At 49.0% G+C, this 15,308-nt stretch overlaps 1 protein-coding gene and 1 long non-coding RNA gene across 2 annotated transcripts; one reads left to right on the top strand and one right to left on the bottom strand.

Annotated features, from left to right (window-relative positions):
* Positions 1-6,057: 6,057 nt before the first annotated feature.
* LOC116540578 lies at positions 6,058-9,111 on the bottom strand. Its single transcript, XR_004264502.1, has 3 exons — positions 8,646-9,111; positions 8,074-8,154; positions 6,058-7,550 (listed from the first exon to the last, which is right to left on the bottom strand). It is a non-coding gene; the product is annotated as an uncharacterized LOC116540578 (long non-coding RNA).
* GPR50 (G protein-coupled receptor 50) lies at positions 7,863-14,224 on the top strand. Its single transcript, XM_032264123.1, has 2 exons — positions 7,863-8,187; positions 11,179-14,224. The coding sequence occupies exons 1-2, from the start codon at positions 8,001-8,003 to the stop codon at positions 12,822-12,824; spliced, it is 1,833 nt and encodes a 610-aa protein (XP_032120014.1). The 5' UTR covers positions 7,863-8,000; the 3' UTR covers positions 12,825-14,224.
* Positions 14,225-15,308: the final 1,084 nt, after the last annotated feature.

Consider the following 15,308-nt stretch of genomic DNA (forward strand, 5'->3'; position numbering starts at 1 on the left):
ATTATACTTTTTTTTCTGACTGTTCATGCATTATAATATCATGTGAAAATGGCTAGACAGATGTTCTCTGCATTTGGAGGTAGCTTTACGATACTCAGATTCTGAAGATATGTTACATGGAATATGCAAAATTGATTTGGGGGAGTCCTGGGAAGGACCCCCAAAAGCTAAGTCTTCCATGGCAGCTGAAATTGAGGCTCTAAGAGAGACCCACCATACCTATGAGATGGCATGGATACAAAACACACAGTGGTTTCAAATATAACCCCAAATCAAAACAGAATGTACATTCCTCAAATGTCAGGGATCAATTTGCAGTCAAACTTCTACTTACAGGGGCAATTCTACAGTACTATACTGCTCAGGCAAACAGGAGACAGGTATGTATTTAAGGATGGGTTACGAATCTCCTGAGCAAACAGAGGAGGCTGGCTAAAGCAAGTAGGAAATATACCAAACCAGTATCCACCAGAGGCAGGTGGCAAGTTGATAGCCAGAACTGGGCCCCTCCAATCCTGAATCAATAGTTCCTGCTCCCCAGAGTTGACTGAACCCCTTGTTGGGGGAAAGGGGTGAAAGAAAGAAAATCCCATTACCAACCAACGCCAAGTCCTCATATTTGACTCATTTAGGGTCAGCCACAGGTGGCTCACAGCCATAGAGCTGCCAGATAAAATACAGGGTGCCTGGCTAAATTTAAATTTCTGATAAACAGCGGATAACTTTGAGTATAAGTATGTTCAAATATGGCATGGAATATACTTGTACTAAGAGTGTACTTAGGATTCAGATTTAATTGGCATCCTGTATTTTTTTTTTTTTTTTTTGGGGGGACGGAGTTTCGCTCTTGTTACCCAGGCTGGAGTGCAATGGCGCGATCTCGGCTCATCGCAACCTCCGCCTCCTGGGTTCAGGCAATTCTCCTGCCTCAGCCTCCTGAGTAGCTGGGACTACAGGCGCACGCCACCATGCCCAGCTAATGTTTTGTAGTTTTAGCAGAGACGGGGTTTCACCATGTTGACCAGGATGGTCTCGATCTCTTGACCTCATGATCCACCCACCTCGGCCTCCCAAAGTGCTGGGATTACAGGTGTGAGCCACCGTGCCCGGCCGGCATCCTGTATTTTTTGATAAATAGGCAATCCTACTCAGGCAAGCCATCAGAATTAGTCTGGCAACAGGAAAAGTGGCCATAGTCAGGCCTCTGGTCACCCTATTTTCAATGAGCTGGGCAGGTTATTATCAGACATCAGGCTGGAAACCCCATCACCAGGACTGTGATACAGGGTAGGGTTTAGTCTGAGGGTAAAAGGAAGATCTTATATACTAGAACAAGTTTATAAAGTCCCAGCAGGGACTCGTATGTAAACTCTCAGGAGCAAACTTGGCAGGAGTCACTGGATGACAGACCTAGACGTCCTGAAATTACTGAGGGCTAGGGGCAGGGCTGAGTTAAGAGCAGGATTTCTCTAAAGGGATCCCTGGGCTGCTTGCATGAGAATCGCCTGAGATACTTGGGAAACATGCACATTCCAGGGCCCCATCCAGACCTGCCAAGGTCTTCCCCTTGTCTCTAGGGAAAGGCCTAGAAAGCTGTAATTTCCTAAGCACTCCTGGCTGCTCTGTCATGAACTAAATTTGAGAACCAATGCTCTAGAGCCAGGAATCATGTGTGGCCTGCAAATAAGTCATGAGGCACAGTGGTTAAAGCATAGACTCTGGAGCCAGACTGCCCAAGTTAGACTTATGGTTCTACCACTTATTATCTGTGTGACTTTATTATCTAAGTGACTTAACCTTTCTGGGCCTCAGTTTCTTCATCTGTAAAGCAGGCATAATAATAGTGCCTATTTCATTGGGCTATTGTGAGGGTTAAATGAGATATATCAGCAAAGCACTCAGAACAGTCTGACATCTAGGAAACACACATTCATATGTGTTAGCTGTTATTAGGAGCTGAGTGGACCCACAGGGTCCTCAGAAAGAGGACTGATATGGGCCTTGATGGGTACCCATGGCCTATGTCCTGCAGTAGGGTGGGCAGAAGCAGAACTCACAGCAAGTGGAGGAGGGCTTGTTGCATGAGAAGTCATGAGGATGTTTAATAAAAGGGACAGTCATTGACTCCACAGGTGATCAGCCTTGGCTAGAATGAGAAGCTAAGAAAATGGATATTGTTCATTAAGCTCTAATTAGCAGATAAATTGTACAAGGGGAAGAGAGTCCAAGTGTTACTATAAGTAATTAATGTACTTCTTCTCTCCCTGGTCACCCTTTGATTTGAACCACCTAACCTGTAGTCTTTATCAGACACTAAGATCCTGGAAATACTGGCTGCTAATTATTTTGGTGAGCCCCTGATTGCACTAAAGGAAATGGATGTGTCCTGCTCTCTCTAATGACTCAGGCACAGGGAGAAGATAAAGTGGTTCTAACCATGATGAATTAAGCCTGGAAGACTTGGAGAGGACAATCATTCTCTCTGTTCATTTAACAAATGTGAATGATGTCTCCAAGTTGGTAAAGAAAATGTGACCAGACGCAGTCTGATTAAGAAAAAATCAGTATCTAGGCCGGGCGCAGTGGCTCAAGCCTGTAATCCCAGCACTTTGGGAGGCCGAGGCGGGTGGATCACGAGGTCAAGAGATCGAGACCATCCTGGTCAACATGGTGAAACCCCGTCTCTACTAAAAATACAAAAAATTAGCTGGGCATGGTGGTGCGTGCCTGTAATCCCAGCTACTCAGGAGGCTGAGGCAGGAGAATTGCCTGAACCCAGGAGGCGGAGGTTGCGGTGAGTCGAGATCGTGCCATTGCACTCCAGCCTGGGTAACATGAGTGAAACTCCGTCTCAAAAAAAAAAAAAAAAAAAAAAAAAAAAAAAAAAAATCAGTATCTGTCCCAAACTGCTCTTGAGTTGACTGATGTCGTGACATGGCTGGTTCTCAGTTCCAATGTCTTGATCCCTGCCTAAATCTCTACTCAGTTCCTTTGAAGATTCAGCCTTACCATTGGAGTCCTGGCCCCACCTTTGACTTAGAACTAGAACTCCCTTAGCCTGGACTGGCCTCACGCTCCATTGAAACCCAGATTCTCCTGCCTGAGCTCTCCCAGCCACCTATGCACTTGGGATCTCATGTATTCCTAGGCCAACCATCCTTCCTACTTTCATACTGAACCGATGTCAAGGAATTTGATTGTTCTTTCTTGTGGAAAAGATACAAACTGTGTCAGTGAAGCATCTTGGGGTTGGGGGTGGGGCACAGTGAAAAGGCAAGTCACTCTGTATGTCCCTTTCCATGACACACTCACAGGGGCTTGGGATGCTGGTAAGTGCCCATTGGTTGGCTTCTGCCAGGAATTGGGGCCTGGGTGTGCTGGGTGCAGAGTCTCCTGATATCACAGAGAGCCCCTGTTTTCAATAGAAGTGCAACAGAGTAGAGTCTAGACAGAGTATCAGAAACTTTCAGGATAATAATAATAATAGCTAGTGTTTTTCAAATGCCTACTCTGTTGTGTGTAGTGTGCTACGTGCTTACAGGCATTATCTCACTTAACTTTCCTAACAACCCTACGATGAGGCACTATGATTAGCTGCATTTTATAGTGAAGTAACTGAGACACAGAGAGGCTATGTAACTTGCCCAAGGTCACATATCTGACTAGTGGTAAGGCTGGGTTCTGTGCTTGTTTTTATTTTCAGGAATTGAGTCAAATGGAAGTCCTCCTTCATTAAGCTGCTGGGATGGGAGCAGCAGGAGGGGCAGGACCTGGATGGGTGAAACAGCCAACAGGCTCCTGTGTAACTTCCTATGAAGAGGTAGATATCTCCAAATGTGTGGAAACAAATTGAGAATGTTCTGCTTGTGTTCCAACTGAAAGACATTTTCATTCTTAGTGAGTTTGCATCAAATTCTCATTTCGCTAGTCTTATACATTAGAGTATCAACCAATGGTACCATGTAGTTTTAACAAATGATCTAGTAGCTTCAGAGAAGCATTGGCCAGAGAAAGTTGGAATGCTCGGGACAGGCCTTGGTTGGCTGTCCATATCTATCTGGGGGAGAGGGGAGGTGTGAGCTGGCACTAAGAGATCCTCCACCTGTCTAACTTGGGCCAAGGCTGCTTGGGACTAAAAGAGAACCCAAAATGTTCATAGCAGCATTATTCACAATAGTCAAAAAGTGGAAAGAACTCAAGCATCCACCAATGGATGGGTAAATGAAATGTAGTTTATCTATGCAATGGAATATTATTCAGCCATAAAAAGGAATGAAGTACTGACCCATCCTACTACATTGATGAACCTGAAAATCTTATGCTAAGGGAAAAAAGCCAGATCCAAAGGTCACATATTAAGAGATTCCATTTTTGTGAAATGTTCAGAATAGGCAAGTCCATAGAGGATGAAAGCAGATTCATAGTTTATAGGAGCTGGGAGGTTACACAGATTATAGTGACTACTGATTAGTATGAGGGTTCTTTTTGGGGTGTTGAAATTGTTCTGAAATTAGATAATGATGATGATTGCACAACTTTGTGTATATACAAAAAACTACTGAATTCTACACTTTAAAGGGTGAATATTATGGTATATGAAGTATATGAATTACATCCCAATAAAAACAAACAAACAAAAACCAGAACAGCGGCAACAAAAAAGAGAACACAGACTCCACACTTTTAAGTTCCAGAGCAAAACACTGTCTTATGAAGTTGTGCCATGGAAGAAAGACCTTAAACTGAGAGGGAACCCAGCCTGGATTTAAGCCTTGGCATGACCTTGGACAAGTTATTTCACCTCTCTGGGCATCAATTTTCCCATCGATTTAATGACATTGTTATGAGAAAACATTTTCCTAATGAACTTTTGAAAACGATGTTATGCTTATTTAAAACTGGGCTCACTAGTTACAAGCAAGGTATTATTATAGTGCTGGAGGGTTAAACAGAGAGCTTAGAACGTTTGATGAAAGGCAACCTTCCATCATTGCCGCTGCAAATCAGAGAACTGAAGATACAGGCAGTACCCTCATGTGCGCAGAAGGATTACCCATTCCTGAGCAGAAACTGCTCACTTGCCGTCTGTCATCCTCAGGGAATGTTCCAGGTTTTTTCTATTTGGATTGGATATCTTAATAGCTTTTAAATCTCAAATAAATGGTTTCTGTGCACTCCAGTTATTTAGGGCTTCCTAAGAAGCCTTTTACAAAGAGACTTAATTAAAAATCCATTGGAATCTTAAACCTTGCACACTACACTCTATCCAATAAAGGACTCCCCCTTAACTATTCCAAAGTAATTGAACTTACTGCACATGAGACTTGTTTTGCCTTTGCAAACAGGAAGTGATTCTCTCCCTCATATGTATCCTTACAACTGATTCAATATCTGATTTTCTTAGTACTGGGGCAATGTTCAGAATCTTTATTAAGACAAGTTCATAAAAATAAGAAAATTAATTTAACTAGATACATATTTCTGTCCCCCTATATTACTAAAATATTCACATTTTCCTCTTGTCTAGTATTGAAAACCCAAGTCCCACCAGGTCATGGTCAAGTAGTGTTCAAGCAGGGGCAGGGGCCGGGGGTCAGCTCACCCTCTCTCTCCTGCCTACTCCTCAATCCCAGGGCTGTTCGGACCACATCCGTAAGGAATTCTCGGGGCCCTAGGGTCACCTCATCTCAGAAGTGCAGCACAATGGAGTGTAGCAATGCCTGCTAAGGGTTTGCAAGCTCTCCTCACAGGCTTGTTTGGGGCGGAGGTACTCTTATGTCTTAAGTCAGTAGAATGCTTGTTTCCTTTTTTTACCTCAAATGTATTTTGTTTGCTTATTTGATTTCAAAAGCGCTCCTTCCCACAAGTGAAGGTATTCAAACTCTCGGGGAACCAGCAAGAACAGCCTGATGTGCATCCTACAAAATCTTCCACTATGCGGACGGGCTTTTGACTGCCGGCCTCTCACCAGATCGCACAGCTGTGTAGGGGAGGACACTGGAGCTCCTTCACTAGCTGCAATTACGGGGAAAAATGCGAGAGCGCGCGGTTGGAGTTCCAGCCAGCGAGGAGCAGTGAGATAATGAATGTGAAAAGCCTCCAGGCTGGACATTGTAATTCGCGCCCGATTCAGTTCAAGGAAGTGAAAGCCGCAGGATTGTGGAGGGGGCTTCATTTTCAAACAGGGGAACACATTCCCACTTTAGGTTTTTTAGCTAGAGACAGTGTTTGCAATCTTGGTTTTCAACAGTGTCTGTTTTTCTTTTTTTTCGTTAAAGGGTTTAACGTTGAAGTCCGTCGCGGAGCCGGCCCCTACCACCCTGCTTTGTCCGTCCCCCCACCCACCCCGGGGCAAGAGGGCGGCTGTGTCCAGACGATGGCGCTCCTGGCCAGTGCAACCCCCTGTCCCCTACTGTGGCAAGAAGACTAGTCTGGAACAAGTTTCAAGGTGTTTACTGAGATTTTGGAAGGCTTCTCGTCCGTAGCCATAACTTTTAGCAGGCGGCAAAAATGCTTTCCCATGACCAAGGGCATTTTTGTTGTTGAAGGAACGAGTGTCAGAATCGCACCCCTTTAGTTTTGCCCAAATATTCGAATTTTCCGTGGTCCCTGTGCGGCGAGATCCTGGGAGCACCGCCGGGTAACCGTGACGCACCGGAACAGAGATCCGCATTGTGGACAGCGGGGTCGGGGCGCTGGGTGCGGCCTCAGAGGGATGGGGTCGAAACGAGAACCCCAGAAGGGGATGGGAAAGTGGAAAGACCTAGATGAATCCTGACTGAGGCAGGGGTCGCCGGTCAGCCAGCGGCTTATTGGCTTTGCCGCCTGACACCTCCGCACCATTCCCACAGCTGCAGCGCAGCTCCCTCAGCCTGCCTGACTGCCCCGTACCGCTCAGTAGAGCGCACCTCGAGAGGGGAGCGGAGTGAGAGCCTCTCGTCCTGGGTTTCCTCGAGAAGAGGGGGCCCAATAAAAGAGCTTTATTGCCTGCTTTACTTTTTCCCAAAGCGTCCCGTGGCTCCCGCCGCTGGGCTGCCCGCAGCTGGGAAGGAGACTAGCTTCCGCTCCCGTTCGCCCCAAAGCTGAGGACCGAGTGGCCACCGCTGCCTTCCCTGGGTCCCAGGGTGCAGACCCGCTCCCTGCTTCCAGAGCTGGGCGCAGGGTACATCTCTTTATGGAGAGTGCAAGACCTGGACCGGAATAAGCGGCTCCTCCCGGCTGCCGGTAAGGGAGCCAAGCGGCTCCTGGCGAGAACAGGAGCTGGGATAACTTCCCTAGGGATTACGGACCCAGATTGGGGTTGGGAGCTCCGAGCAGTAGTCCCCAGTTCCCCGCGGGGCACAGAAGGCTCTAGACAGGCAAGGGCATGGGGTGTGAGATGGATCTCACAAGGATACTGCAGAGGCAACCATCTAGGGTTTAAGGGGCCACCGGCTGTCCCCCACATCCTGCTGGGGGCTGCGGACTGGCTTGGGCTGAAACCAGATCCTTTGAAAGACCCCTTGCTCCCGCTCCCTCTGCAATCTATGTCTCTTTGCCAGGTGTTTGCACTAGAGGAGGGAGGGAGAAGAACTTGCTAGAAACGAATGCGCAGCGGCTGGTGGGGAGGGGGAGGTGGACTCCGAGCTAGTAACGATGCTTGCGAGGTACCTGGGAGATTGAAAGGCAGGGAGGGCTGGCTAGAGGGGAAGCACTTACAAGGCAGTCGGAAGCAAGACGACACCTAACTGTGGATTTGTCCAAAAATAGAGGGTGGCCAAGGCGGGGGGTGTTCATGGAACTCTGATTGGTCGGGGGGAGGGATTTGGGGTGGGGCTGGCCGCCTCTTGAGGCTTTAAAAGCTCATCGGAGAGGGGCGGGATGCTGTCATTTGCTTTCCGACTCTCAGAGAGGGAGGCACGCTTTCCTGGAGCTCCTGGTGACAGAGCAGGTGTTCGCTGTCTGGACTCAGCTGCTGATCCTGAGCCTGCTGGGAGATCTTAACGATCTCCAGCAGCAACATGGGGCCTACCCTAGCGGTTCCCACCCCATATGGCTGTATTGGCTGTAAGCTACCCCAGCCAGACTACCCACCGGCTCTAATCATCTTTATGTTCTGCGCAATGGTTATCACCATTGTCGTGGACCTAATCGGAAACTCCATGGTCATTTTGGCTGTGACGAAGAACAAGAAGCTCCGGAATTCTGGTAAGCCACCCTTTCTTTTCCCTACCCAGTGTGCAGCAACTTGCAATCCCTTGGGCGTTAGTTTTTGAGCACCCTGAATAGAGAATCTACGGATAGTGCACTCACATTGAACATCCCTGCTCCCAAATTCCCTGAAAGCCTGGGGGTGGTGGTATTCTGGCTGGGCCCTCTAAACGTAGAGGTTCTCAAGGCCAAGAGAGCTCAGAGAATTAGCTTTGGGCACCAAGTTCCCGTGGTGCGCGGCAGCCCGAGGATCCCTGTTCCGTCCGGGCCTGATGCGGACGGATCCAGCACCCGAGCGGGAAAGTCAGGCGGGCTGCCCGGGGACAGCAAGCCTAGCCGAGCGCAGCAAGGGCTGCCGCGGTGAGGCAACGCGGACCGAACTGACGCGGAGGGAGCAGCGGGGCTGCGATCTGCTCCGTGAAAGTTAAGTTGGCGGCGGCCGCGGCGGCGCTTACCAGAGCGCAACGCAGTGGCTTCTCCCTAACCCGGCCAAGACCTCGCTCGCCGCAGCTCTGGGGCTACAGAGCGACTCCAGGGCAGATCCCGGGCGGCGGAGTACAGACCCCCGCGCGAGAGAATCAAGCAGGGAGGTCTGAGCCCGCCGGAGCCGAGTTCCGTGCGCCTGTCCCAGGGCGCGGCAGAGAGAGGCGAGCGGCGGGTTGGGCACAGCAGGCGGTGGCAGCGACGGCGGCGGTGGCAGCGGAGACCCCGAGGTCCGTAAGCGGGGAACCGGAGGTCGCAGGGCAGGCCGGCGGAGAGGCTTGGGAGCTGAGCGTTGCTGGGGGTGGAGGGATAGAAGGCGGTAAAAGCGAGTAGGGATTGGCGCGAGGGCGACGGGAGAGCTCTGAAGGGGAGATGGGGGACTCAGAGAGGATGCAAAGGGCTCGGGTCTGGGAACCGCTAGCAGGACTTCCCCCGCTGCCAGCCACTGCTGAGGGGGAGGGTGCGGGAGGCCGGGGGCCGGGGGCCGGGGGGCGGGCGGCGAGCAGGGCTGGAGGGAAGCGTGGGAGGAGGCCCGGCGCTGCGACCTGTGCTGGGGGTGGGGGCGGCAGAAAATGCAAAGCCGCTAGTCTGGTTTACAGGTTGGGCGGGAGAGAGCTCTGGAGGGGAGGGGAAGGGGCAAGGGGGCCCGAACTCCTTGTTCAGGTTGGGGGAGGAAGGGGCGGCGCCTGGAATTTCCTCCGCCTGGGTCTCATTCGGCTGGGGGCGAGGAGTTGGGACCAAAAGGGGTCCGAGAGGGTGGGAGACAACTGGATTCTCACTGGTGGGAATGGAGGCGGCCGGGGTCTGTGCGATTACTTTGCTTGGGCAAGGACTCAGGAACACCGAACAAGTTTCAAAACGCACTCACTGGCACACAGTAATTAAAAGTTTTCTTCAAAGTCTGGTGGGTGTCTCCGATTTCTTCTTCGTCTCCCGGAGTCGTGGGGCGACACACTAGGACTTCACCTTCACCCTTGCGGTGCGTCCCGAGGTGCAGATCCATGGAGTCCCTGGGGGGACCTGCAAAGCCCATTTTCTTTCCTTTACATTTCTTCTTCTTTTCTTGCTGTTTCTCCTTCTTCCTTCCTCCTATAATTCAAATAAAGGCTTTTATGGTTGTTGTGGTTTTGTTTTTAAGGCTTTCCCCCTTCTCTTTTCCGATGCACTTCCCTGAATTCATTACTTTGAGGGAAAACCCTAGAAAGAACCTCTTCGGTAGAAAGTGCTGAGGCCGAGTCTTGGCAGCGCTGGTGGAAGGAGGCACAAGGATCCACACCTTTGCCCTTTTCAAAAGCGCTCATTTTCTCCTCGTCCAAGACGAAGTGCAATATTTTGCCAAACCAATGCTAATTAGCAACGAGGTGTTTCCAAAGAAAGAGGGCTCTGCGCCTGCACTTGGCCTCTTCCTTCTCCTTTTTGTGAAAGGTTTTACAAAAAAGCTCCCACCTCAGCCCTATAAGACCTGAGTGGGGGTGATTCTTCTTCGCTATCCTGTTTAATTCCTGCAGGCTCCAGTAAAGTTCAGTGCCCGGGGCCGGGAGCCCTGTGAAGGGCTCTGAATGTGCCAGTCCTCGGCTCTGCGCGTGGACGGGACGTGAAACTGAAACGGGCACTTCTGCAAATTTGCAGGAATTTTTCTCCCATCACCGCCCCCTTCCCCCACCACCTCGCGCCACCCTCCCCGCTCGCTCTCTCACCACTTCTTTGGTCTCAGACTAAATTTTACAGGGCTTCCCTGCTTCCCCTCAGTTTTCGCTCTTAGGTTACCTCAGGAGCGGTAAGTATTTGACTTGGCAATGTTTTAGATTACTGCTTGATCCCACCGGAAAAGACTGTTTAAGAAGATGTTCTCTAATGCCTTTTCTCAGAATCTTCTCTCTAGTAATGTGTTCGTTATAAATGCAATGCTAGACTTTAGGAGGGAGATGGCTAATTTATCTTTTTCTAATTACGTTACTATGTTTTTTTTTTTTTTTGTTTGCTTTATTTTATTTTTTTTTTTTAGTTTGAGGCTTCCCTCCAGTGTCTCTCCTTGTCCCCCACTCTCCAGCCTCCTTCCTAAGGACAGGTCCCTCTAGCTCACCTCTACTCCCCTCCTCCTTCTCCCTCCTCCTCACCTCCAGTGAGGTAAGCGTTTGCTTTTTGTTTTTCTCTAAGATGGTGGCAGCAGGGTCCTGTCTGAGTGTGAAGGCTCCTGGTAGGGCTTTTGTGCTCACTGCTGTCTGTCTTATGTTCGCTTCTTTCTCATAGGAGAGATGACGTCGTTCTGAAAGGAAAGAAAGGTGGGCAAAGTTCAGGTCTCCCAAACCTGGCTGCTCATCAGAGCCATGTAGGACCTGCTTGTAAATAAAAACCCAACTGCATTTCTTTAAAAGATTTCCAGAATTCTAAATGGTCATAATGCAGTTGGCCTTCCCCTGCACCTTAAATGTGTACATTTCTGTACTTAAATCATTTATTCTTCTCTGTCTTTCCCCTTTCTCCCTCCCTTGTTATGTTTTTCAGGCAACATGTTTGTGGTCAGTCTCTCTGTGGCTGATATGCTGGTGGCCATCTACCCATACCCTTTGATGCTGCATGCCATGTCCATTGGGGGCTGGGATCTGAGCCAGTTACAGTGCCAGATGGTCGGCTTCATCACAGGGCTGAGTGTGGTTGGCTCCATCTTCAACATCGTGGCAATCGCCATCAACCGTTACTGCTACATCTGCCACAGCCTCCAGTACGAGCGGATCTTCAGTGTGCGCAATACCTGCATCTACCTGGTTGTCACCTGGATCATGACCATCCTGGCTGTCCTGCCCAACATGTACATTGGCACCATCGAGTACGATCCTCGCACCTACAGCTGCATCTTCAACTATCTGAACAACCCTGTCTTCGCCGTTACCATCGTCTGCATCCACTTTGTCCTTCCTCTCCTCGTCGTGGGTTTCTGCTATGTGAGGATCTGGACAAAAGTCCTGGCAGCCCGTGACCCTGCCGGGCAGAATCCTGACAACCAACTTGCTGAGGTTCGCAATTTTCTAACCATGTTTGTGATATTCCTCCTCTTTGCAGTGTGCTGGTGCCCTATCAATGTGCTCACTGTCTTGGTGGCTGTCAGTCCGAAAGAGATGGCAGGCAAGATCCCGAACTGGCTTTATCTTGCAGCCTACTTCATAGCCTACTTCAACAGCTGCCTCAACGCTGTGATCTATGGACTCCTCAATGAAAATTTCCGAAGAGAATACTGGACCATCTTCCATGCTATGCGGCACCCTATCCTATTCTTCTCTGGCCTCATCACTGATATTCGTGAGATGCAGGAGGCCCGTGCCCTGGCCCGCGCCCGTGCCCGTGCTCGTGACCAAGCCCGTGAACAAGACAGTCCCCATGCCTGTCCTGCTGTGGAGGAAACTCTGACGAATTTCCGGAATGTTCCACTACCTGGTGATGCTGCAGCTGGCCACCCCGACCGTGTCTCTGGCCACCCTAAGCCCCATTCCAGATCCTCCTCTGCCTATCGCAAATCTGCCTCTACCCACCACAGAACTGTCTTTAGCTACTCCAAGGCTGCCTCTGGCCACTTCAAGCCTGTCTCTGGCCACTCCAAGCCTGCTTCTGGTTACCCCAAGTCTGCCACTGTCTACCCTAAGCCTGCCTCTGTCCATTTCAAGCCTGCCTGTGTCCATTTCAAGGGTGACTCTGTTCATTTCAAGCCTGCTTCCAGCCACCCTAAGCCCATCACTGGTCACTGTGTCTCTGCTGGCAGCCACTCCAAGTCTGCCTTCAGTGCTGCCACCAGCCATCCTAAACCTACCACTGGCTACATCAAGCCTGCTTCCAGCCATGCTCAGCCCACTGCTGCTGACTATCCCGGGCCTGCCACCACCAGCCACCCTGAGCCCGCTGCTGCTGACCACCCTGAGCTCTCTGCCTCCCACTGCTCCGAGATCCCTGCCATTGCCCACCCTGAGTCTGATGACAGTGACCTCCCTGAGTCAGCCTCTAGTCCTGCCACTGGGCCCACCAAGCCTGCTGTCAGCCAGCTGGAGCCTGACACCGTCGCTGACATTCCTGACACTACTGTAGTCACCACCGCTACTAATGATGACCATGATGTTGTGGTTATTGATGTTGAAGATTATTCAGATGAAATGGCTGTGTGAAAAATGCTCTCGTGGGTGGCCAGGCAATGGTTCCCTTTCCAGTTTGTTTTGCATATGTAATCCAAAGTGAGATACCTTACTGCATCTACACACAGACACTGACACATAGATATGGTGTAAGCTACATCCACCTATCAGGCATACTCCTCCTTTACTTAATGTACTCTATAAAAGTGTGTATGAGTGAGTGTGTATGTGCTTGCTATTTTGGAGACCTTAATTTCCCTCAAATTTGACATCTGCTGTTCCAAGCCTCCCTTTCCTTCTATGGTCGACCTTCAGCCCTCAGTGATCCCTGATGTTAGACTGATTTTTTCCCACTCCTGTGTCCCTCCTCCCCTTTCCTCATTTCCTCTGCCTTGTTCCTGCTTTCTTCTCCCATTCCCCAAGGGGGTTGGGAGAGGGCTGCATGCGCAATGGTAAAAGTGTGTTGTGGTGAAGGCTTCCGTTAATATGACTGCACAGCTTTATGATCTTAAATGTGTACCTCTATATTGGACTTTTAACAGCAGTCAGAAAAGTGGTTGTGATCAAGTACAAGTACTTGAAAGTTTCTTTCCTGAATTTCGGCAACAACATATGACCCATATTTGAAGAATACAATTTGATGAGCTCTTATTAAAATGCATTTCTTATGCCTATGAGATCAAATGGCAAAAGGAAAGATATGGGCACACCAAATTATTTCTGTTTTGTGAAAGTTCAAACATTGGTGCTTTTTATAGTCAAACATGGTTGCAAATGATAAGATGTTTTTACCTTATTTGTAATTATTTACCTCTTTTAGCATTTGCCAGGATTTTTTTTTTCATTTAGTTCCAGAGAAACAAATCCATTCATAAACTAGTTTCTTCTCCCAAAATCCAATCTTTCAGTTGCCAGGATGAATTACGGTAATGTTTTTAATATTGTAAATCATAACTACTCTTTACCACAGAGATTTTTTTTTTTTAAACAGCCTGGTGTGTTTACACAGTTTTTACATTTCTTTTTTCATTCAAAAGGGAATTCAAAGTAATAACTGGCAGCAAGAAGCAAATGAAGTACTGCTGGGAGGTTGTAAATGAGCATTCCTCCTGGATGGCGAGGGGGGCAAGGAGGAGAAAGAGATGCCAACACCAGCCAATCCCACCAAACTTGGCTAAGGTTCAGTGATGCACAATGTTAAGTTGTAGATGTCTTGTATCAGCACACTTGACAGACCAGGAAATGATTTTTCTCTACAATTCAAGAAAGAAAAAACTGCTGTTTAATAGACATTTCAATTGCTGATTCAAATAGACACTTTAAGCAAAGTTTACTGTATGAAAGCTTGTGAGGATAAGTGGAAATGCGTTATACTGCCTTAATTCTATTCTGTATTTGTGGTAGCAATTAAATAAAAGTGTTTGGTGGCTTTAGCTTGTGGTTTGTTAATAAATTCATTTCTCCACTGGAGTTACTTATGGGGAGGGGGTACAGGGTGAGGGGTGGCAAAGCACTGACCTTGGGGGAATCAGAAGACTTGGGTGCAAGTTCCATCCCTGCTACCAACTTGCCGTTTGCCAGAGTAAGTCCCTTGACCCCACTCACTTCAGTCCCTTTACTTAGCAAACTGTGGAGAGGCGGGGGGTGGGGGTAGGAGAGCATGCTGGGGTTGGTATGTTCTTCACACTAGTACAGCGACATTGGATGACCTAACCTGCCTGCTCTTGGATTTCTGGACTGTACCTGACATGGCTTCTGAAAACAGACCCCTCTTTACCCCCCTGAAAGGAGTGAATCCAGGCCCCCAATAATGTCACGACCCAAAAGGCTGCTGGGAAGAAGAAACAGTTCGTGAGGCAGTGGGAGAGGCACAGGACTGAGAGACACCTGGACACAGGGAGGGGAGCATCACACACTGGGGTATGTCAAGGGGAAATAGGGGAGGACAGCAGGGGGTTGGGAGTTGGGGAGAGATAGCATGGGAAGAAATGACAGATATTTTTAATGCCCTAGTTAAAGTGGTTTGAGCCATCAAGGGCTGCCTGAATCCTGTGCCAAATTTCTGCGCAGAAAACATAACTAAAAGGGGTGTTTATTCATGTCCTTACAAACTGGTCACGGTCAGCTCCCCTCTCCATGCTTTCCATGTTCTTAGTCTCCATTCACACCCAAGAAGTTGCTTTGTGTGAGACTGCAAGTGTCCAAACCAAGGGTACTGTGTCCCAATGCTCCTAACTGGCACTCTCCAGGGGGTTGCGGGGTACAAGGTTTTGAAAGGAGATGAGACAGGTGACGAAAATTATCTGCCATTATTACAGCTTTGTTTTACACTTTTCCCCCAGTGCCTGAAACAACACCACTCACACCAAGTCTCCTGAAAGTCATACCGAGTTTACTGAAAGCAGTCACTTCGGCCATCTCTGCTTATTTCCTGCAGCTGCCCTCACCAAACTTGCCTGCGCCACTGCGCCGCGCCTCCGCCTCCGCGCCCATAATCACCCGCCCAGAAGCAAGCAG

The sequence above is a fragment of the Sapajus apella genome, unplaced genomic scaffold (assembly GCF_009761245.1).
Source record: "Sapajus apella isolate SASKATOON/1434 unplaced genomic scaffold, GSC_monkey_1.0 scaffold142, whole genome shotgun sequence".
Lineage (NCBI taxonomy): Eukaryota > Metazoa > Chordata > Mammalia > Primates > Cebidae > Sapajus > Sapajus apella.

What these genes read in the sequence shown, in the direction of transcription:
- GPR50 (XM_032264123.1), top strand. Translation starts at nt 8,001, where the DNA reads ATGGGGCCTACCCTAGCGGTTCCCACCCCATATGGCTGTATTGGCTGT. An exon ending in CAAGAAGCTCCGGAATTCTG is followed by an intron (nt 8,188 to 11,178) that starts GTAAGCCACCCT and finishes TATGTTTTTCAG; the next exon opens with GCAACATGTTTGTGGTCAGT.